The sequence below is a fragment of the Epinephelus moara genome, chromosome 16, assembly GCF_006386435.1.
Source record: "Epinephelus moara isolate mb chromosome 16, YSFRI_EMoa_1.0, whole genome shotgun sequence".
In the NCBI taxonomy this organism is placed as follows: Eukaryota; Metazoa; Chordata; class Actinopteri; order Perciformes; family Serranidae; genus Epinephelus; species Epinephelus moara.
In genome coordinates this window covers 15,200,349-15,221,960 of record NC_065521.1, presented here as the reverse complement: position 1 = coordinate 15,221,960, position 21,612 = coordinate 15,200,349, and the positions used below count along the sequence as shown (strand labels likewise).

Below are 21,612 nucleotides of genomic sequence, written 5' to 3'. Positions count from 1 at the left end.
TCTGCGGCCTTTGGCTTTAATTTTGCAGGCCTGTCTGATATAAAACTGCTCTCAGTGCTGCTGCAATTAGCTACCTTGCCAAAATCTGAAAGGCACCTTATACTCTGTGTAAAATATATTCACTAAGCTGCATTGCCAAAGACCCTTTTATTGTAAATGTCACAAGTAGTGGTGGCCACACTTTTTTTTCTGTGATGCATTATGTGCAGCTCTCCACTGCCACCTTGAAACTAGCTGTTCCTGTGCTGTGTGCTTTGGCAGTGATGAGAGCCAGGATTAAGCTGCTGCTGAAAACTTTCTGTGAGATTTGCAGGTACAGAGTAATTCTCTACAGATGGTGCAAGAGTAAAAACCTGTGGTAGCGTACTATGATATGGTTTCCTGTTTGCTACGGCAGCTGCTGCACAAGCAGCAGTTGAGAGGGATACAGAAGAGTGCAGAGAGACTCTGGCAAGAAGCAAACTTTGTCAGTGATATGATGAATTTGGATTTTGCTACTTTGCATAGCTAATCTTGCATCGGCCTAAATCTCATGACACGTTCTAAATGAAACCCGGGGCCACAGCCAGTATGAGGGCGCTCTACCTGTTGTGGTGCAATCAGGTTGGCTCTGTGAGCTGCTTTCAGATTTGCCTTGCAATCTAGCAGCCAATGAATGAGCTGACATGTCAGGTAGCTTCCAGGGGTTCAAAGTGGATCAGCTTCAGTGTTTTGCGGTAGCATGCCTGTGAGAAAGCACAGGCTTAGAATCTGATTGGATACTTCATCTTAAAGTGAGACTGTGGAACTTTTTAAATAACACTTTCTAGCTTTTACAAATAAAAAATAAAATCCATAAGCCATTTTCACTCAATCGACCCTTTGCAAAGCCCCACCTCCTTGGTTACTTATTGGTTAACTTTCGCACCTTACATGTCAATATGCATTATCAGGTGAGAGACAGTGAGAGATAATCCAAAGGAAATAATCACATATTTCTGAAATAACACTAAAGTATCAGAAAGAAGTAGACAGAAAGGACTACAACATTACTACATGCATTTAAAAGTAACATTCAGAATATGATCTATTGACGGTCAGTGTGAATAAAGAGGACATTAAAACTGTGGGTAAACATATGTAGGAACAATAATGTTCTTGCACAGCAGGGTAATTCAATGTATTGTTTTGTTTTAGGCTAACATTTATGACTCCCTACACCTTTCATTATCTAGCTAATATCTGTTTTAGCCCATTGCTAGCAAAACTAAATTATCCCACTTCTCCATTTGTTTACGGTGCCAACAGCCTCAAACGGTAAACAACTGCCTAACTTAAAACACAAGTAATTTACGATGAATATTAATCTGTCTTTGTTAGCCAACGTGCTAAGCTAGCTAGTGTCTTACCTTGAGAAAACAAAGAAGTTTTTGTTGAATGTTTAATGGATTCAGCTGTGAGTGAGGTCATTTTTCCTCTTGAGATTTCAGTTTCAGAAAAGCAAAAAATACGACACCCACCCCTAAATTTTGAGGATATTTGCTGTTGGACTTGTGGGCTTCATATGAGCAATGTTTCGGCATTTTCCCTTGTCCTGAAAGCTTGACAGGCCTCCTGTACCTAGTTATGGTTGCCAATTTAGGATTGGCCTGCTCACTGACTATCTCAGCCTGCGTGTACCTGGTATCAATACATGTCTTGGGTGATCTGATCACAAGTGGACCATGCTAAATTCAAGTGTAAACAACCACCAGGATGTGATCCATCATGATCCAATCACTCAAACCACATGCTGAAGTGGACGCATTTGAACACATATCTTTTGTAGTGTAAATGCTAGCGTGTCCTGATGTGTCCCGAACAAGGACTACGTCATCAGTGCAGGGCGTATTGGTTGTTTTGGCGACAGTGCTACGAGCGGTGAGACTCAAGATGATGTTGTAAAATGTCATAACTTCCTGTTTAAATTGGCGATATGCGTCCCCGTTTGCGCTTGTACCATTTACAGCCTAAACGTAAACAAAGATGGATGCCTCCAAGAAAGCAGTCGTTGCTATTGCAGTAGTGGAGCCTTTTATATTAGCAACACTGCTAGCTACTTTCACCAACACCAACGGATAAACAACACATAAACGACATTCCACGCACAACAACACATCATAAATCATTCCCATAAGGCATTATAATGTGTACGAGTAATTAAAATGAAGACTCAAATTTGCTAAACAGTAAAAATAATAGTAAAGAGCAGAGCCACTTATGGTAAATATAGGGCGCAGCCATCTTTGCTCACGTCAGTCTTTCAAAACTCGTAGTCCTCTGAGTTCGTACGAGACCGCTACTGGTAGAACTGCCTCAAAGAGGCGTGTCATGACGTGTTGCTGCGTAATTTTGCGCAGCTTCCTGTCTTTCCTACCGCCTTACTAGCGGTAAGATCTATATGGAACGGACCATTATGCTATGATCCATTTACGTTGCTACAAGTGCTGAGACTCAAGATGATGTCGTAAAATGCGTCCCCGTTTGCGTTTGTACCATTTACGACCTAGACGTAAACAAGCTGTAAGATCTATATGGAACGCACCATTACCCATTTTACGACCAGTTGGACAAAGTGTTGCGTGACCATCCATCGTTTTGCCCAATGGAAGGACATGTGCCAAATTCTACTAACAGCGATGTCTCCAGCCATATAGACACAACCGCTAACATGACACATGACTAGCAAGCATGTTGGCGAGAGTGGGAACTTAATAACCATGCACAGGGCCCTTTGACCTTCCAGCATATGGGACGTAGGCAATAAAGATATCCAAACACAAGTGGTCAGCTGGACAATAGACACAGGTGTGAACGGCAATGTGTCTCAGCTGTCGACTTGTGTTCAGATTAACAAAATGCATGTTCATACCAGGTATAAACAAGCTCGATGACTCATCTCATCTTGTACTACTGTCACGCTGAGTTAGGCCTATAACATCCAGCATTATCCTGTAATTGTCATTCTACTGAAGCTATTTAGTGTCGCTCTTTCATAAAATTTGGGTGCTCACAAGAGACAGATTTTAAAAGGAATGATAAACATCGATGCAGCAGAGGCCAAGATATCCTGACTTTAAATATCCAGTATCAGTCAAAGAACACTGCATTCTATTTTAACAACTGGAGTGGTACTTCTCAAGACAAGTAAACTGACCTTGATTTGTAAAATAGGTGGAGAGCCCTTTTAAGCTGCCTTTCACTAGTAGGACTTGCAGCAAGATTGCCAGACACTGTCAGTCCATCTAAATAACATAATTAAAAAAAAGGAAAGACATGCTGTGGCGCTACCGTAAACGGAAACACACCTATCTCCTGCTAAAACTACTTCAGGTCATGATGAGGTCTGTACCACAAAAAGCTGCTGTAAGCTGTGACAGCACAGGTCGTGTCTGCTGCTGATTATATGAGTTAATTCCATTACGCTTCATATCGGTGCTACACCTACAGTAGACCCTGCACAATAAGATAACACAGTGCACGTGCAGCATGAATCGTTCTTATTTTGTTGTATGCTTGATTATAGTTTAAAACCATTTTGTCTATCCATTCTATTGTTTAACATTATATTTTCCAAGTGTTGTTTGTCTCCCTGCTTCCTCCTGCAGCATAAATTGCAACACGCGTCGTCTCCTAATCATGTTTGTGTCTGTAAGAGCCTCTCCAATCAGTCTGTCAGACAGATGTGTGTCACACCTGACTCTACCTGACTTGTGTTCAGAGCGGTGAATGTACAGCTGTAGCACAAATCAGCATAATATCATGTTCGACACGTGTGCACCCTTTTAACAGTTCAGTGCTTATCTGTGATCATACTGCGCCGATAAGGATGATAATTCAACGTCTGTGCACACTGTTACAGTTCAGCTTAAAAACCTCATATTTCCCCAAAAGTCAGCTTTTCAGGAAGTGAGATCATCTGGCCGAGGGTCCTGCTGACACCCATGTGTTTTGTTTTTGACATTTTACTCTGCATTAGTAATGGTTTGGCTTTGTCCCACGTTTGCAGGGATCAGGGACCATTTTACTGCTCACAGGAAGCAGCCGTTGAGACACAATGCAGCTGTAAGAATTTTGGAAATATTTCTGCAAAAGACATAACATGAGATGAAGTTCTGTACAGTAACAGGGTCAACGTCGCTCAGTGTGGTTGGCTGTCAGCGATGTCAGGAAAACCCCGTACAGTATCTTTCATAACATCAAACACAATATCCCGCTTGTATTACTTCTGCTTAGTGCTTCATTTTTTTCCCTCAGAAGAAATTAGCAGAAAATCCCCTCAGTAGCAATAAGGATCTATCACACTGCACCACATGTATCCTCTCTTGTCTTCAATCTACTTTATATTCACTGCGTGTACCGCATGACCTCCTTCTTTCATTGACCTTGACTTTAAGTATGAAACACTGTTTCCAGATAACCTCCGTCTCTCTGCCCCCACTGCCCTTTTTGCGTCTCTCCCCCTCAGCCAGTCGGGTTCTCTCTTTTCCCCGGCCTTTTGCTGGATCTCTCGCAACCCCCTCTTCCCTCTTTCCCAGATCATTTACATTCGCTTTGTTCTGTGCAGATTAAGGTCGCACGCTGATGAAGGCCTCCGGAGCCTCCAAGGTCTCGGGGCCCTCACAGTCTCATTTTCAGAAAAATCTATCTGCTACACTTCTCCATTTGGTCTCCATTTCTTTCTGAAACCGTTGCTGAAGTGTGTCTGCCTCACATCCACCACACGGTTTTGGCAAGAGGAAACGAGAGTCTGACTGCCTTCTTTTTTAGTTCTGAGTAATGGGCTTCAGTTAAATGCAACATGTTAGAACAATCAAGAGCAATATAAAGTTTTCCCACAGCACTGTGACTTACAGGAGACCGCCTGAAACCAGGTCAGTATTAGGTCACATTAGATGTGGTTTCTGTTGGAGTTCACAGTTTGGGTTTTATCAAAACCCAAATTATTACTTGAGGCTGATTGAGGAACAATGTTTCCAGTGAAAGCAGCACACTTTGGCACCCATTGCAGAGTGCTGAAACCTGTTGAGAAACTGACACAGGATGTGGGAAGTGAAGTTGCCTCTGCGTGTGTGTGTATATGTGTGTTTGTGTGCTTGCCGGCCTGTGTGAAAGTAAAAAGCAAGACACAGTGAGTGTGTGAACTCATCTTCTCAGTACAGTTTACGCTGACTAATAAACATCCATGCAAATGTCTGTGTCTAATGCAATGTAAGCATTTAATCATGTGCACGTAGGACTAATTTGGTTATAACTGTAGGCTACCTGGACTTTTAATTTCTACTGTACAAGCAGAACAATTCCAGAAGCTGATTTTTTATTGTCTTCCAATGTTTCTCATTCAACAGCATCTAACAGTTTTAGACATTTAAAACATGCCAAAACTGCCTTTAAAGGGGTACTCCAGTAGTTTAGTATTGCACATCCATGAAGTTGGACGACTTGCATGAGGCAACTTTATAAAAGAACATTCAAAAACTATGCAGCAGAGGCTCAGATATCCTTATTTTCAGTCCCTAGTTTACTCTCACAAGTGCTTGATCCTACACTTCCCATAATGCATCTCAGTGCATATCTTCATTAATCCCTGGTAACCAACCATGTCTTTTAAATTGATTCCTAACGCTCATCACTTATGTTTTCCATTTAAAAGCCCAAAACTGTTGTAAAATGGGAGGAGCTATTCTGAGAAAAAAAGTCCAGCATACAAGACTGTATCGATAAAAACTACAACTCCCAGGGTGATTCAGGAAGAAACATCCCCAGCATCACAGAACAGAGAAAATACAATTTGCAGCTTATGAATGAATGTGACTCTAGGTTAGTTTCAAATGAATGTAGGAGCTATGTGTTTTGTTCACAACTCAAGAACAAAGGTTATAACATTGTAACCCTAGTTGTGTTAGCACAGGCAAAGCCAATCAGGACGTGCCTACCGAAATACATGTAAGGCATATAAAACTATCACTATGAGGTAGAGGGTTCCACCTGTGCTAATAGAACTAGGGTTACAATATCACAACCTTCGTGCTTTCTCACACAGGCTTGCCCTCTACTGGACCCTACAGGTACAGTGAGTGGAACCTGATGAATGTAGCCCTCCTGCGACATAACATTCACCCAGCTAAACTGATTCTGACTGGCTAAACCTAGGCTGCCACAGCAGAGAAGTAGGAGGCCCCAGCCAACCCTGGTGGTAAGCAACCACACTGGGTTGAGCCATCGTCTAACCTTGCAAGCAATGGAAAGCAATAGAAACCCTGCACACCACCTTACCGAGGTCATCAAGGAGCACGTAAACATGTGGGTATATTGTGCCCACAGAGGAGTTAGTTGCAGCACAACTGACGGGAACTGCCCATTGGTCCGACAGCCCAATGGTCCGACAACCCATTGTTCCGACCATATTAAACCCATTGTTCCGAAGTCCCGTTGTTCCGAAATCATCATGATGCCCTGTGGTTAAGGTCTGCTTAGGTTTAGGCACAAAAAACACTTGGTTAGGGTTAGGAAAAGATCATGGTGTGGGTTAAAATGAAAAAGAAAGTGGCAAACACATAAGCCGTGAGCCTGCTTCGCCTCAAGCCTTTCCCAGCTGACCCAGAGCTGGTCGCGGCGCACCATCAAGGTAGAAATACGCCCGCCGGGAGCTGTTCAGCACCGCGGAGAGCTCCCCACACAACCCGGACCCCAGAGTTAATAACAGGAGGTTATGGTGTTTCATTCTCTCTTCTCTATGACACTTGTATCTCGACCAGTAGCCTACTTTTGTTGCGTTTGCTGATCCTCTATGGTACACAAATACAGTATAGCCTAGTATAATCACATATCGGAACAACGGGACGTTGGACTAATGGGATGTCGGACCAATGGGCTGTCGGACCGATGACACACATCCAACCCTTTTCACCAGTCGTGTCGTTCAAGCAAGTACAAACCTTGAAAAGGAGAAGAGACAGAACCGTGGACAGGCAGGACATAGACTACGACACTGATGGCTAAATACTCCTGCTTTACACTGTGGGTTCTGCACGTATTTTGATAGGTATGTCTTGATTGGCAAGCTACATTTACGCAAATTTCATTGGGCAAATTCGTCCTTTTGATTGGAGGCGAGCATTATCCCGAGAGTCCAGTAGAGGGTGGAGCCGGTGTAGACAGAACAAAGTGTTTTGAACTCACAGCAGCTCTGAATCACACCATTAACGAGCTTCTGCTCCACAGAAACAGTAGCTGAGACTCATGGGTATCGAAGTATCTATACCGTCTTTCATTTCAATAAAACTTTGAAATAGGAATTCAAAGTGATCAAATGTACTTCTGACGCTAGCGACTTCTCCCACTGCTCTTGATGAGACGACCCTGATGACATCACTAGGGTTAGTTTTTCAAACTTGTGAAAGCTTCTTCAGAACCGCAAAAGACATCAAACAACTTTTTTCTCATGATGAGTAAACTGACTTTGATGTGTACAGTTGGTGGAGTTTCCCTTTAATGTGTGTGAACAACAATGGCAACCCACAAAATGAATGCTATAGTTTGTTAATACATCAAAACATGAGTCGAGACCCAAAGTAGATCCCAGTTTCTCCAGAGAGTATTTACTTTATCCTACTGTGACTCTAGATTCTCTTCTTGACCTTTTTCCTCCAAGAATCGTGTTGAACTTGGTACAGTATGTGACAAAAAAATGATTGAAGACAGTTGCTTGTGTATTTGACCATTACCTTTATGGACATTGCCAACCCTCGACCTCAAGGCCTTGAATGTCCTTCATTACTGCTATTACTCATCACCTCTCATCTTCCCATCCCCCATCCTTCCTCCCTCACATCCCCATCACTTTGCTCTCTTACTGTCCATTCGGCGCTCTGCCCCCCACCCTCGCTGTCCTTCCTATTAAATCTCCCTTCTCCGGTGTCACTGTCCCTTTCTGTCTTGTCGCCCTGGCCTCATTTGTCCTCTGGCTCTCTCATTTTCTTATTCTGGTCTCAGTAAATCTGCATTTCTTGCCCCTAGTTGTCCTCTTGTCATCCATATCCACTGCTTCTCTAACCGTTATCCTCTCTTCCTCCACTCTCTTTTTATCCCTCTGTCCGCTGCTCAGGCCCGTTCACCTATGGATCAGCATTCATATCGGAAACCTAAGGGATTCCATGAGCACATCGACCCGACTGACATCCCCGCAGAGCGCAGCACATCGACACTGATGCCGATGCTCTGCACACAGCTGTAGAACAGCAAGGCCAAGGGGGTCAGAGGTGGAAGGTCACAGACTACAGAGCCGGAGCAGGAACTAAGGTTGAAAGGTGCCAGGAGGCGTGACTGAGAGGCTACAAGAAGAATCAGAGATCAGGAAGGAAGGTCTCAGTGACAGAGTCAAGGGTCAAAGATGATGACATCACATGGAAAGCTAAGGAAGGAGAAGGGGAGTCTGGCCGAGTACGAATCGCAGATGAAAGGTAAGACGCTCCGGATCTGCATATGTATGTGTGTGTGAGTGTGTTTGTCTCTGTGTGCGTCTGTGCCCTTTATTGCACTTCTGTTTGTGCACTTACCTGCATGCATGAATGCATATAAGATAGCACAAGTGCATCCATGCATGAATGTGTGCAGTTGCTCTGCCCAGTCATCTAGACACAGACTCTCACTGAATGCATTTGTGCATATGTTTACATGTGTACTCAAAAATACCTAAAGTGATTAAATCCCTCTTGTTTTTAACTCAGTGACGATCCATGCAGAGTGAGAGTGAGCCAACATGAGAGCACAGAATCCCTTAATGAAAGTAAAAACATGAGCATGACAAATTTTGGCATTACAGGATTTTCACATGACAACAGTAACGTGTGTGTGTGTGTGTGTGTGTGTGTGTGTGTGTGTGTGTGTGTGTGTGTGTGTCATGTGCTATGTTTTGGAGGGTGCATGCCGTAGCTGGGTGGCTCTCTGTACTGTACTACAAGGGTGTATTTATAGCCAGTATTAGTGATGCTGTCTCCTCATATCCAGTCAGCCCCGGGCTGTGTACTCACACAGAGACGGAGAAAAAGAGGAAAGAGGGGAAAGAAAGAGCGGGCCGGGCGGAGGGTGGGGGGGGGTCTGTCTGAGTGAGGAAAAGAAAAAGAGATACAAGAACAGGTAAGGGAAGAAGAGATAGAGAGAGAAGTGGGAGGGCAAAGCTAAGGCGGGGTTATTTGAGAGAATGATGTTTGTATTAGTCTTTTCACAGCAAAGTGTTGCGCTGGGCCACATCGCTACTGGCTTGCTTGTGTTTACATACAAGCTTGTGTGTATAATAACCTTGTATTATGCACACAAGCTTGTATGCATGTATACTGGGGTTATTACAAGGGAGCTGTGTGTAATAATCTGTGTCAGATTACTCAGTAATTCTCTAGTGATTGCACCTCCGAATGACAGCACGGACAGCTTTTTATATCTTCTCATTCACTAGTGGAGATGTGGAATTAGCAAAGACATTGTTGTATCTTCTCTAATTTCTTTCGTAATCATTTCTTATTAGTTCAATTATTGTGTGAATGAACTATTCCTCATAGAGCCATGGGTGTCCCCAGGCACCATCAAATTAATCACAGGTGTAAAGCCAGCGCTGATTGTGTATGCATGTATTAGTTTTATGTGTATACTTTAGACAGACACTGCATAAATCTTCCCTGTGCACTTTATGCCTGTGTGTGCATGCATCTGCTAGCAGGATCTTCGCACCCCGTGGACTTCAACTTTGGTGAACTCACAGCAAAGTCACAGCCCCAAAAAATAGCAAAGAAGTACAGTATGTTTGGAGGAGACATTGTTTGTGTCTGTGTCTAACCAGCTCATATTGTATAATATTGGCAGGAAGTGTAAGATGGAAAATACACCAATATCGTCATATTTCATGGTATTTGTTAGCCAGCTAGCTATGAGCTAGCAAGCTGTCTTTCTGTGTTTGTTATCAGCTCAGTAGGCACTGCTCACTCGCATGCAGTCGCTCATGTGTGACCATAAGCTTAACCTGAGGGGTAAGTGGAGGGTGGGAGTTACGCCTCCACAACCACACTGTTCAGCCACTATGGGTCAGGAGGCTGTAGTAACTGCTGTAACCAGTGGTGAGGGGAAATCACTCTTTGGTTTAACTGCTAACACCACATATTGTGTGTATCAGAAATGTGAGAAGAAGACCTCAAACAGACACAGCACTTTGGTAAGGCACAAGACAAAAAGGTTGGAAAAGGTTGTATTTTAAAGGATTAACATGTGGAGCTTAATGCTAAGGGTTAATATGTTACTATAGCTGTTAAATAAATGTAGTAGAGTAAAGTATAAGTACTTCAAAATGGCACTTGAGTACAGTAAGTAAATGTACTTTCCAAAACAAAGAGACTTCTTTGCATTACCGAACCATAGAGATAATACGTCCTGATAAAACCACTACGGTGTTATCATAGACGGTATATAAAGATGGACGATGTGTCTCCACTTTCCCCTACTGCACAAATGTAAAGCCAAAATATCCAAGACATGGTCGCTACCATCTTGTGCTGATGACTTCATTTGGAGTCAGAGTCTGCGTAGTAGCAATCCTCACTGGTATGGAGTTCCTGCCCAGACACCTGTCTGACCTATCGCGGTCAGCATCAGTCATAGCGAGCATACCGATTGGCACACACAGCTATCAATCAAGACCTCAATCCCTCATTTCTTAAACATTAATTTACAAGTTATAACCAAACCTATAAGAAAAATTAACACTTGAAAACACAGCACCATGTTAAGAACTATCTAAAATGACTACACCTTAAATAACTGTCCTCTTTCTCTCCATGTCTGTCCGTCTCTCTCTGTGTCCCTCCACTTCTGTCTGTCTGTGTGTGTTTGTGTCAGACCTGCGGGCCCAGCTGACAGACCAGATAAAGATTTTAGACTCTCAGGTGGAGGTGAAACAACAGCAGCTCTCAGACCTCTCTGAGTTTCTCCGGCGCCGAGGAGACATTGAGGCTGAATATGCGCGCGCCCTCGACAAACTCACCGAGCGGTTCACCCACAAGACTAAGAAGTAAGTGCGTGTGCAATATGTGAGTGCACATGTGTCCTGTCCATTCCTCAGGTGATTCTTCAGTGTTTTATTTATCCGTAATTCAGTAAGGATGTCTGTTTTTCCTCCAGGAAGGAGCAGTGGGGTCAGTCTGTGTGTCAGGTCTGGTCTGTTTTGCTGACTCAGACTCGTCTGGAGAGCCGGGAACATGCAGCACTGGGTGACACCTGCTGCAACACACTCACACAGCGGTTGGCGCACAGCACGGAGGATACACACCGTCTGCACAAACGAGTGAGTGCATCTTTGGTGTTAGGTCACATTCACGCAGCAACAAACACAGTAGACATGCAAACCTATCCTTGGAGGTCATCCTCCCATCATTCCTCTGTTAATGTAACATGTTACTGATGATATTCAATGCAGAGATACAGAGATGTGGTAAAACTTCTGGATGCACTTTTAAGCAGCAGATTCTTTCTTTTATAAGTCCTTGTATAAGTACTGCCATATACAAGTCTTGTGTTTTTAAAGGTCTAGTGTGTAGGATTAAATGGCATCTCGCCATGAGGCTGCAGATTGCAACCAACTGAAACTTCTGCCATGATTCAAGCATAGATATATACAGTAATAATGACAGGACACTTGACACCATGACGGCACCTATATGATAATGGAATTGCTCACCTGGCACATACGGCTCAAAAAGTTTCTAGCTTCCAGATTTGCTTCCGTAGTATGCCTCCCACTGAATATGCGTAGTAATGTTTCTCCCACTTGTCTCATAGATTTAACATTGGGATGACTTCACAGATTTTTAAATTGCTCTTCTAGGCTCAAGGAAATTTTTAGAAACATAAAACCGCCATAGATCAAAAATTTATAATAGAAAGAGTCGTAATTTGCCCTGTTTGTGATTTGAGGTATCAACAGTTTTACAGGCGTTTCTTTGATAATGGTGGCTTAGGGGGAAAATGCCTCTGGGTACCACAGGTTTTTTTTTGTGTGTGTGTTTGCCATGACACAGTAAGGGGCTATTGGGAATTGGGAATTCGAAGTAAGGCTGAGTGGCATTCCTGGAGCGCCTGGTGCCATGTGTGTACTGTAGGAGAACTATGGTGGCAAGTGGCTCTATAGAGCCAGTGTTTGGTTTATCTGTTCTGGGCTATTGCAGAAACAGCATGGCGGGCTCCGTGGAAGAGGGCCCGCTCTGTATGTAGATATAAACCGATCATTCTAAGGTAACAAAAACACACAGATTCTTTGTTTCAGGTGATTATACACTTACGAAAGCATAGTTATAAATAGTATATTTCATTTCTGCCAGTATATGACCCTAAATCCTTCACACTGGACCTTTTAATTAAGTAGAAATGATTGCACTTAATTTCAAAAATGTTATCTTGACCGTCAGTGTCTGGAGCAGAGCAGAATAAGCTCACCACTACACTAACATCATGTTACAAACAACTGAAATGACTCCACAGTCAAGTCCAAGACTCAGTGCATAAAGTCATCAAGATGGCTTTTTTTCATTGCTGCCACATTCAATTTTTAATATATTTTCGTAGTACGTTGACACTCACTGAACACAGTGAAAGTCCTCTAAATCCCCTCCTCATGTACTTGTCCTGTTATCTGTCTTGGTGCTGCAGTGGCATCTGCAGTCTCATTCATTTTGTAAAGCACACAGACTCATCTTGCTCAAATTACTAGTTGTCAGACACACTTTCCCTACCTTCTCATAGTTGAAAAGTGAGCAGAATTTTAATTAAGCCACTACAGTCATTTCAGAGCAGCTAAGAGGTGTTGTCAGGCCCGACGCCAAGCACAGCAAGACCCTTTTAGCTTTTTCTAAAATCACTGTCAACACTATTGAGTCTCTTATTGCTACCATCATAGTAGTTGTACAAAGTAACTGCACATATGAGTGATACTTTATAATTGTTGTGTAGTGTTCTTAATGTATTCATTGAGTTTTAGTTTAATTTTCACTAAGTTCATTTGTAATTCAAAGAACAGTTTGAACATTTTGGGAGGTGAAAAGCTTGATGCCACACTAATTTCTGCATGTTAAAAGGTAGAGTTAACAGGCAATTAGCTTAGCTAAGCATAAAGACTGGAATCAGGGGCAAACAGCTAGCCTGGCTCTGTCCAAAGGTACAAAAATATACCTACCAGCACCTCTAGAGCTTTCTAATTAACACAGTAGCCTATGTGTTGTTTGTTTAAAAAAGAACCTGTAATGTTAAAATGTCAAGCTGTGGTTGAACAAAGGCTCATTTGCTGGAGTCTTGTGCTGCCTTCAAATGGAAAAAGCTTGTGGTTACGACATGGGAAACTGTGTACACAACATGCTTGGTGTTCAGGTAGTTAAAACGTGAGAACACTTTTGCAAGACAACAGCAACATGGATGCCAAGGGGCCACCTAGGCTGGTGATTTAGCAAGCTAGCAAGTGGGTCACGTAATGCAGGAAATGCAAAGGTGTAATGACGGAAGAAAAACATGAGGCTGTTGGAAATATCTTCAGACAGAAAATTACGAAGAACAGCTCTATGCAAGTAAAATTACAGTATATTAATATCCACCATGGTCTGACCATTTCAGAAAACATCAGTAAACACATCACAACTCATGAAATTTCCACTTGCGTGATTGTGAATACCACAAGAGGGGCGTGCATTGAACACAACCCCATTCGAAGGAAGCACTGTTGTCACTTTCAAGTCAGGCAACTAGTCTCTTAAGCTTGCGTTAACCACAGACCTTATTTCAGTCATCTAGCAAAAAACTCATTCAAAAAACCCACTGACTTTGAGACGAGGGAACACAGAGTGCAAAAATGCTAACTCATTTACGGGTTTTAGGACTCATTCCTGCACCACCACTATCAGAAAATTAATTAGTGGATGTTAGAGGTGATGGAGATGTATTTTTGAACTTCGGACACAGCCAGGCTAGCTGTTTCTTCTCATTTCCAGTCTTCGTGCTAAGCTAAGCTAATCGCATGCAGCTTTAGCTTAATATCCAGCTTACAGATATGAAAGTGACATTAATGTTCTCATCTAACTCTCCACAATAAAGTATATCCCAAAATGTTCAACTGTTGCTTCAAAGTTAATCAAATGATTTGGTAAATGATCTACTTTTGCAAATTGCAGAGCAAAGAAGTTGGCATCCAGATGCAAGATGAGTTGCTTAAGGTCACCACTGAACTGCAGACGGTGAGCACTTTATTGGCATGCAGTAATGCTAAATAAGGTAATAATGCACTGAGGATACTGATGTGGAGTTTCCCGTATGTGACATGTGCACTGATGAAGGCTCTGAAGACGTACAACCAGTACCACACAGACTGCCTGATAGCTGAGGGGAAGCTGAAGGAAGCCGAGCGGTTGGAGGAGAGACACACCGGCAAGTCAGCTGAGCTCGGGCCCGGCCAATCAGGGGGGCAGAGGCGGAGCTCGGTCAAGAAGATGGAGAGATTAATGGAGAAAGTAAGTGTGTATCTGCAGTGCTTGTGTGTGTGAGTCACAGGAAGTCTTGAACTAGGTTTTCCACTAAACAGACCATTTCCTGTTCCTGTTGTTTTGTCTGTGTTTGAGTGTAAAAAAATGTATAAATGCATATCTCCTTTATGCACATGGTTTTATGAGGGAGATGGCAACTTTTTTTTATCAAGACATGGTTTTGTGTTCTTATCTTCTCTGATTTGATTTGTGTGCGTATGTGTGTGCATGCACAGAGGCATGGCAGAGTGCAGGAGACCCAGCTGAAGTGTACCAAAGCTCGTAATGACTACCTGCTGAATCTAGCAGCAGCCAACGCCGCCATGAACAAGTACTACCTGCAGGATATCAGCACTCTCATCGACGTAAGAAACATACAATTTGTGTTGTGTGATTGTCTGTGTGTGCTTGGAACACTGAGAGCATTCAGTGAGTTTTCAGTCACCATTTTGTGTGCCACTCTTTCCTGTTATTATCTGAAGAAAAGCTGAGATATTATGAGGAAAAAGAATAGCTTTGATTTCTAAAGAACTCCCTGTCAACAAATAAAAAACCTCCTTTCTTCCACACCACAATCACCTCATTATTAATTCTTTCTCCCCTTTCCCTTTCCTTTTTACCTCCCCTGCTCCATTATTGCCTCCCCATCTCACCATTTCCTGTCTTTCTTTATCCCTAATCCTCCTTCACTACCTCCTTCCATCTATCTCTTCCTCCCCTCCTCCCTGGCAGTGCTGTGACTTGGGTTTCCATCTGTCCGTGGAGAGGGCGATGAAGTGCTACCTGGCCAGTAGGTGGCGCATCCAGAAAACAGAGGAGACAGGTCTCAAGCAGCTGGAGGCTGCCGTGACTTCCCTGGACCAGGGCGGAGACAGGGATGCGTTGCTACAGCAACACGATGCCGCCTTCTGCCTTCCATTCAGATTTAACTACCATCCACACGAGGGAGACCAGGTGAAGAATAAGAATTACTGTGCAGCAACCACAGACTGAAGCTTTAATCAGCATCAGTGGGAAAACATTGGCTTGGATTAAGTGCACCTGCTTTCTGTTGTACCACAGTATCATATAACCCTACCTTGTCACATTTACAACGTCAACCTTACCTGTCCCACACATTGCTCCTTATCTCATTTGTCTTTTTAAAGTTGATCTAAAATGAAAAATTAAGGGAAAAATCCTTGTACTGGAGGCAGATGTTTTATGAATCCCGCTTTCTGCCCCTCCCATCTCTCTGCAAACAATATCCCAGCAGTCTGAGCTTGATGATCCCTCAGTGTTATATCTTGTTTGTGTCTTCCAGGTGTGTGAGGTGAGCGCGGAGAGCCAGGTGAGGTACGAGCTGGAGACCAGGTTCCAGCAACTTCAGTCTCGACTTGCTGCCGTTACCTTGGAAACAGAGGAGGTCAGCTAATTATTCTCACTGCCTGTTTCTTCAATGGTCTGTCTGTCTGTCCCCATCTGTCCGCCATTCATTCACTCACTTACTCACTCACTCACTGCAGCAAGTGACAATGTTCAACTTTACAGTATGAACATTAAATGAAAGATTAGATGAAAGCCTTGAATATGGCCGGGCTGTGTATGAAAGGCTGGAGGGCTTTAATCTGAAAACAGGAAGTGGTGGCATTCACTCAGTCATGCACTTTGCCCCACTTTTGTGGTTGAGCCCAAATATTCATGTAAATACATTTTAGAATGGAAAGCAATACACTGAGACACACTTATACAGCAGAGGAGACCTGCTTTCTCTGGAGCTGTACCCACTGATCAGTTAACACAGCCCTCCCCTCTTCAGCTCCAGCTGGGGATGTATGCTACGTCTCTGCATCACGAATGGAGGCTGTGCAGACATCGGCCACTATTTTAGCCAAATAATGATTGATTGTCAAACTGATAAATTGTTTCAACCTCTAGTTATGGGTTGTTACTAAGATGGCGGCACCTGTTATGTCATCTTATTTCCACTTTTTCTTTGTGACGGTGGCAGCACCCCACTCTGACATTGTGACACGTAATATTCAATAATGGTTACTCATAGATTTTAAGCCACTTGTTTCAAACAGACACAACTGTTCTCCAAGCAAATTGATGAGATGATCCTCTCTTTATGCCATACAAAACAGCCATTAGGCTACAACTGCGGCTCGCTAGTTAGCTAGCTAGCTAGCTAGCTAGCTTGCAAATTCCACCAAATTCCTCCAAATTACATCACAGTGGCTACAAAAAAATGAGCCAAACTAAGTTATCACTCATCTAATGATAGCAATGTGTCTTTCTACGCTGTGACAAGTGTTTAGGGATAAAGCATTAGGTTGATAAATTTTGGTCATTTAGCAGCTAACTAGTTAGCTAGCTAGCTTGCCAATTCCACCATGCCATTATGCCATTATGCCATTATGCCACACTGGTTACAGACAATGATGACCACACTAATACAGGACTGTCAGGGCCCCCAGCTCTGTTAGTGCGTCATCACTTACTCAGTCACTCACACAAACACTCACAGACTATAGGCAGACAGTTTATAGGACTGGCTTCACATGCTTCAGTTCAGCCAAAAATTACATTGATACATTATCTAGGAAATGTGGAAAGTGAATTAACCAGTCAACATTTCTTTCCCTTTCTCAGGTCAGTAAAACACTTAAAGCCACGCTCACAGCCCTGCTGGACAATATGTGTGAAAGCGACTGTAACCCCTCCCCCGACGTGCCAAGCAGCCTATCACACGAGCCCCCTGGAGGAAACACCGCCCAAAAACTTACCCTTGCGAAGCGTCGAGCCAATCAGCAGGAGACAGAGACCTACTATTTTACAGTAAGTTACTGCACTTGGCTCAATGTGGACATATTGCTGTTTAAATATCTTCAAAAGTACATATGAGGCTTAAAGTTTCTTTTAATTACAACTTGGTATTGGCCAACTACTGTGGCCTCTGACATGATTTAGTTTCAACATAAATTTGAAAGAAACACATTTTCAGTGTCTTGTGTTGTACAGACTCAGCTCTGTAAACAGCTGACTGTCTTAGCTGAAGCAGTGATAAAGTGAAATGTAATTTTGTTGGCGGTGACACATTCATTGATTTATTCATTCACTCCTGGCACGAGTTAAATAATAAGAGTGAGTAATGGCCTTCTGAAGGACAAAAGAGAAATTATTGTGATGACTACGTGATAAATTTTGAGAATTCCAGCAACACTGAGTCAGTTTGTTTTATTTTCTTACATTTTTTTGTCTTAGAAAGTGAAGGAGTTCCTCATCAGCAGTTCTCTGACCTTCAAACTTCAAGCCAAACATGACATTCTACACGATGCCATACAGAAAGGTACTCTACAATGTTATATGATGCGTTTGGCAATTCCATCTAATGTTGCTGCTGTTTGAATCAGTGATGGTTCAATTTTTACAAATGCATTAGCACTCACTCCACTGATTTTCTGTACTCCTGTAACTGTCAGACTTACGATGGCTAGCCTACTCTACATACAGTATCAAAATTGATGCAGCTTTTCCTTTTTATTCCACTCACCTGGCACCTTCATTACCCACAATGTAACTCAGTGGCCCACAGTTTGATTCAGAGGTGCTTGACTCGAGTCACATGACTTGACTTGAGTCAGACTTGAGTCTCAAATTTGAGACTCAAGTCTGACTCAAGTCAAGTCATGTGTCAGACTTGAGTCAGACTTGAGTCTCAAATTTGAGGAATGAGACTTGCTTGAAAAGAGTCGACTTGACTTTGACTTGATATTCATGACTTGAGACAAATGTCTGAAAAGGACTTTTTTTTAAATTAAATATTTGCATTTTTCTCGATATAGAGAAGTTACGTTTTTATCTTTGAAACATGATTAGGCCATATCTAGTGCATAGTGCGCAAACATGGCCACCTACTGGGAGGCTGCAGACCAGAAGAGGCCAATGCAGCTTTCATGAAGGGGGCTAGTCCAAAAAACATTACAACATTTAGATTCAAGGGTGCCTATGTTGTCATTGACGATAGTCAGAAGACAACAGTAGTGTTCGAGGTCTGCAGCTCAAAATTCAGTCTCAAACACACAAAGAAAAGTACGTGAATGTGTCTTTTTAGCTAACTTATTAGCTCATTGGCTGGTCAAACGTCAGCTGGGAAATGTAACCAGATGTTGAATATAACGTTTTGTGATTTACATGAGGAAGCTGGGATAGATCATCAGAACTTCATATGACTCGATTTGTGACTTGCCTGACTTATAGCAGGGACTCGACTTGACTTGATTGATTCTCACCACAGCAACTTGCTTGAGACTTTAAGGTTAAGACTTGAGACATACTTTTGACTCACTCCCATCTCTGATTTGATCAGACACATGAGTTTGTTGTAGCACTGACTGCTACCTTGAACCACTCAACTGACTCAAGTGACATCACTTGCGGTAATTTACCAAATGTTGCACAGCTTCCTGTGGAGCCATAAAAGGCCTATACAACTTCTTTCATATATGCAGTAGTACTCCCCAACACCTGTAAAGGGACTTTGATGTTTAAAGTGGATGGAGTTCCCTTTTAATAATGCTGCACATTGTTTGCACCAGGACCCTAAACTAACTCTTTCACTTGTTTTCTGTCTCTCTCTTCCAGCTGAGGCTGTCGACAGTGACCCTTCCAGGTAAACAGTGTGTTTAGACAGCTAAGAGTAAGGAGAGTATGATTGAGAGGCATAGAGACACGGAGAGAGCAGAGAGGACAAGGAGAAGAGGAAAGAGATTCACCAAATTTCAACTAAATTGCCCCATTTGGCAATTTCCTATGTATTAAAGCTGTTATTTGGAGGGGAGGGAATGTGTAGTGTAACTGATAATGGAGATTAGCAAACATCTTTAGAGCTTGAGTTTAATACCCACATGTAAAATGGCATTATGCATTTTATTATTATATTTCCCAGAATGCAATGTGCTCGGTCAGTGCGTGTACGGAAGTCCAGACCTGTTTCCCAATTCTGCCACACACTCTTCACCACAGACATAATCTCCTACATACAGGTAACACTCATACACACACACACACACATGCAAATAAGAAAAGAAACATTCCTCTGAAACACATCCTTGTTTTTACCTCCTTTTTATTTGCTCGCTGCACCGCACTGCACTGCACTGCTCTTCAACCCTCCAAAGGGAATGATTTAGAAAATCCTGTCACACTAAAGCAGAAGAATTGGTGGGGGCTTCTTGCACATGCACATGCACACACTGACAGTCCATCCCCCCAGTGTACTTACTGCTGCCTTCGTGTGTATGGTGATGCTTATAGTTTATTGCTGGCTTTCTCTCCTTTCAATCCATTCCCCCCCTTTTATCTCTTCCTCTCTTGTGAAAGGGATTAAAATGCACTGGCCTCTTTGTTGCCTCCTCTCTCGGCTCCTCTTTTGAGAGTGTGTGTGCTTATGTGCGCCTCTTCCCACTGCTTCTAAATCTTTATTCCTCGTATTTCTTACTCTGCCTTTTCTAATCTGTGCTTTTTCTCTGTCTCCTCTCCGCTGTGCTTGGCTTGGTGCAGACGAAGAAGGAGAATGTCTCGGACACAGGTACCAAACCCCGTCTGTGACTGCTACTACTGTGCATGCAGGCCGTTAGGCATTTTCCTGCAGCAACCAGGGCCTTAGCTACCATTGAGGACACTGAGGTCATGTCCCTGGGTTTTTGGTTTTTTTTGGAAGCGCTGGGTCTGACAACCCTGGAAGGAGGTTTACATTCTACTGTAAAAACTCCATGACTAGTTGAGTTGCTTTCTTGCTGCAAGTTAGATAAGATGATAGATACCACTCTCATATCTGTACAATAAATAAGCCATTTAGCTAAGCTTAGCGCAGAGGACACACATTTTGGAAGCTAGGGAAACAGCAAACCCGCCTCTATCCAAAGGCAACAACATTTTGTTCCAGCAAGAAACTCACCGTAAAACCACAACTTAACTCAGATTATTTTATAATTTATATTATTTATATATATTTCATTCTCCAGTTTTGTATGGACTAAACAAACAGAGGACTGAACCAGACTACCTGTATAAGCAGACTGCTGGCTCTGTAACATTACATATAAAGCAGCTACAAGGTGCCTTTATAGGACCTACGTAAGCAAACAAGTCCATCTGCTTTCTAGTTATTCTTAATGCCTGTTCCCAGGTCTGATTCCCCATGAAATCAAACAAAACAAGGTATGGCAAGCAAACCCGAAGACCCTATATTTAATTTTCCCAGGCAGAGTTTCACAGTGAGTAATACGTTCGCAAGTTTAAAGAAAGCAGGAGGAGATTCTTCTTTAGATAATTTTATTTTGGATTTTTTATTTTGTGGTTATGGCTGATGGCTGATACTGGGGCAGGACCAGCAAAAGAAAAAGTACTGTCCAAAGAACAAAAAAAAAAAAAAAATTAATTAGAATAATTATTAATATGGTGGCGAAAAGAAAGTTTACCTTGTTTCACTATCATCATATTACCGTTATTAACCTTACAGCGCCACAAATAGATACATTGCCTCATCTCTACGCATCCTGCAAACAGATGTGTTTAAAAAAGGGTAATAGCATCAAAAATAAGTTGCGTCTTTCTTTCACTCACTTCCAAAATTAAAGCATGTGCTAACCAGATCAAGATCTTTATAACACAAGGAGGTGGTGCTTATGGGATAATCACACAAAATGAAATTTTCTTGTAGTTTGTAGTTTGCTTGTACATTTTGGACAGGCTTTTTCGCTTTCTTGCCAAGTTACATGACAAGCTTGATACCACTCTTTTATCTGTTCTTTAAAGGGATAGTGCACCCAAAAATGAAAACTCAGCCATTATCTACTCACCCATATACCGAGGGAGGCTCAGGTGAGTTATAGGGCTCTAGTTTCCCGGCGCAGCGCAGGGTGGCGCAGGGTGGCGAACCCCGCGCAGAGCTAGTTTCGAGCAGCGCAACCCGAGGCGCGCTCAGTTTGGTAGTTTGGCAGACCGAGGTGCGCTGAGATGGGTGTGGCGGCGCAGCAGGGGGAGGTGTTGACAGATCCAGCTT

The 21,612-nt window shown here is 42.8% G+C and overlaps 1 protein-coding gene across 2 annotated transcripts in view; it reads left to right on the top strand.

The window, feature by feature from the left end:
- The window catches only part of arhgap4b (Rho GTPase activating protein 4b), a 39,583-nt gene that overhangs the window by 2,149 nt on the left and 15,822 nt on the right, over nucleotides 1-21,612 (top strand). The window contains exons 2-13 of one of the 2 annotated variants that reach the window (XM_050065571.1): nucleotides 8,126-8,480; nucleotides 10,903-11,074; nucleotides 11,185-11,347; nucleotides 14,217-14,279; nucleotides 14,379-14,552; nucleotides 14,801-14,929; nucleotides 15,297-15,518; nucleotides 15,868-15,969; nucleotides 17,199-17,384; nucleotides 17,811-17,895; nucleotides 19,191-19,218; nucleotides 20,109-20,136. In XM_050065571.1, the coding sequence (XP_049921528.1) occupies nucleotides 8,411-8,480; nucleotides 10,903-11,074; nucleotides 11,185-11,347; nucleotides 14,217-14,279; nucleotides 14,379-14,552; nucleotides 14,801-14,929; nucleotides 15,297-15,518; nucleotides 15,868-15,969; nucleotides 17,199-17,384; nucleotides 17,811-17,895; nucleotides 19,191-19,218; nucleotides 20,109-20,136 (1,422 nt within the window). In that variant the 5' untranslated portion in view covers nucleotides 8,126-8,410. Of the gene's footprint in view, nucleotides 1-8,125; nucleotides 8,481-10,902; nucleotides 11,075-11,184; nucleotides 11,348-14,216; nucleotides 14,280-14,378; nucleotides 14,553-14,800; nucleotides 14,930-15,296; nucleotides 15,519-15,867; nucleotides 15,970-17,198; nucleotides 17,385-17,810; nucleotides 17,896-19,190; nucleotides 19,219-19,494; nucleotides 19,592-20,108; nucleotides 20,137-21,612 lie in introns of both variants that reach the window. The other variant, XM_050065570.1, reaches the window with a different exon arrangement.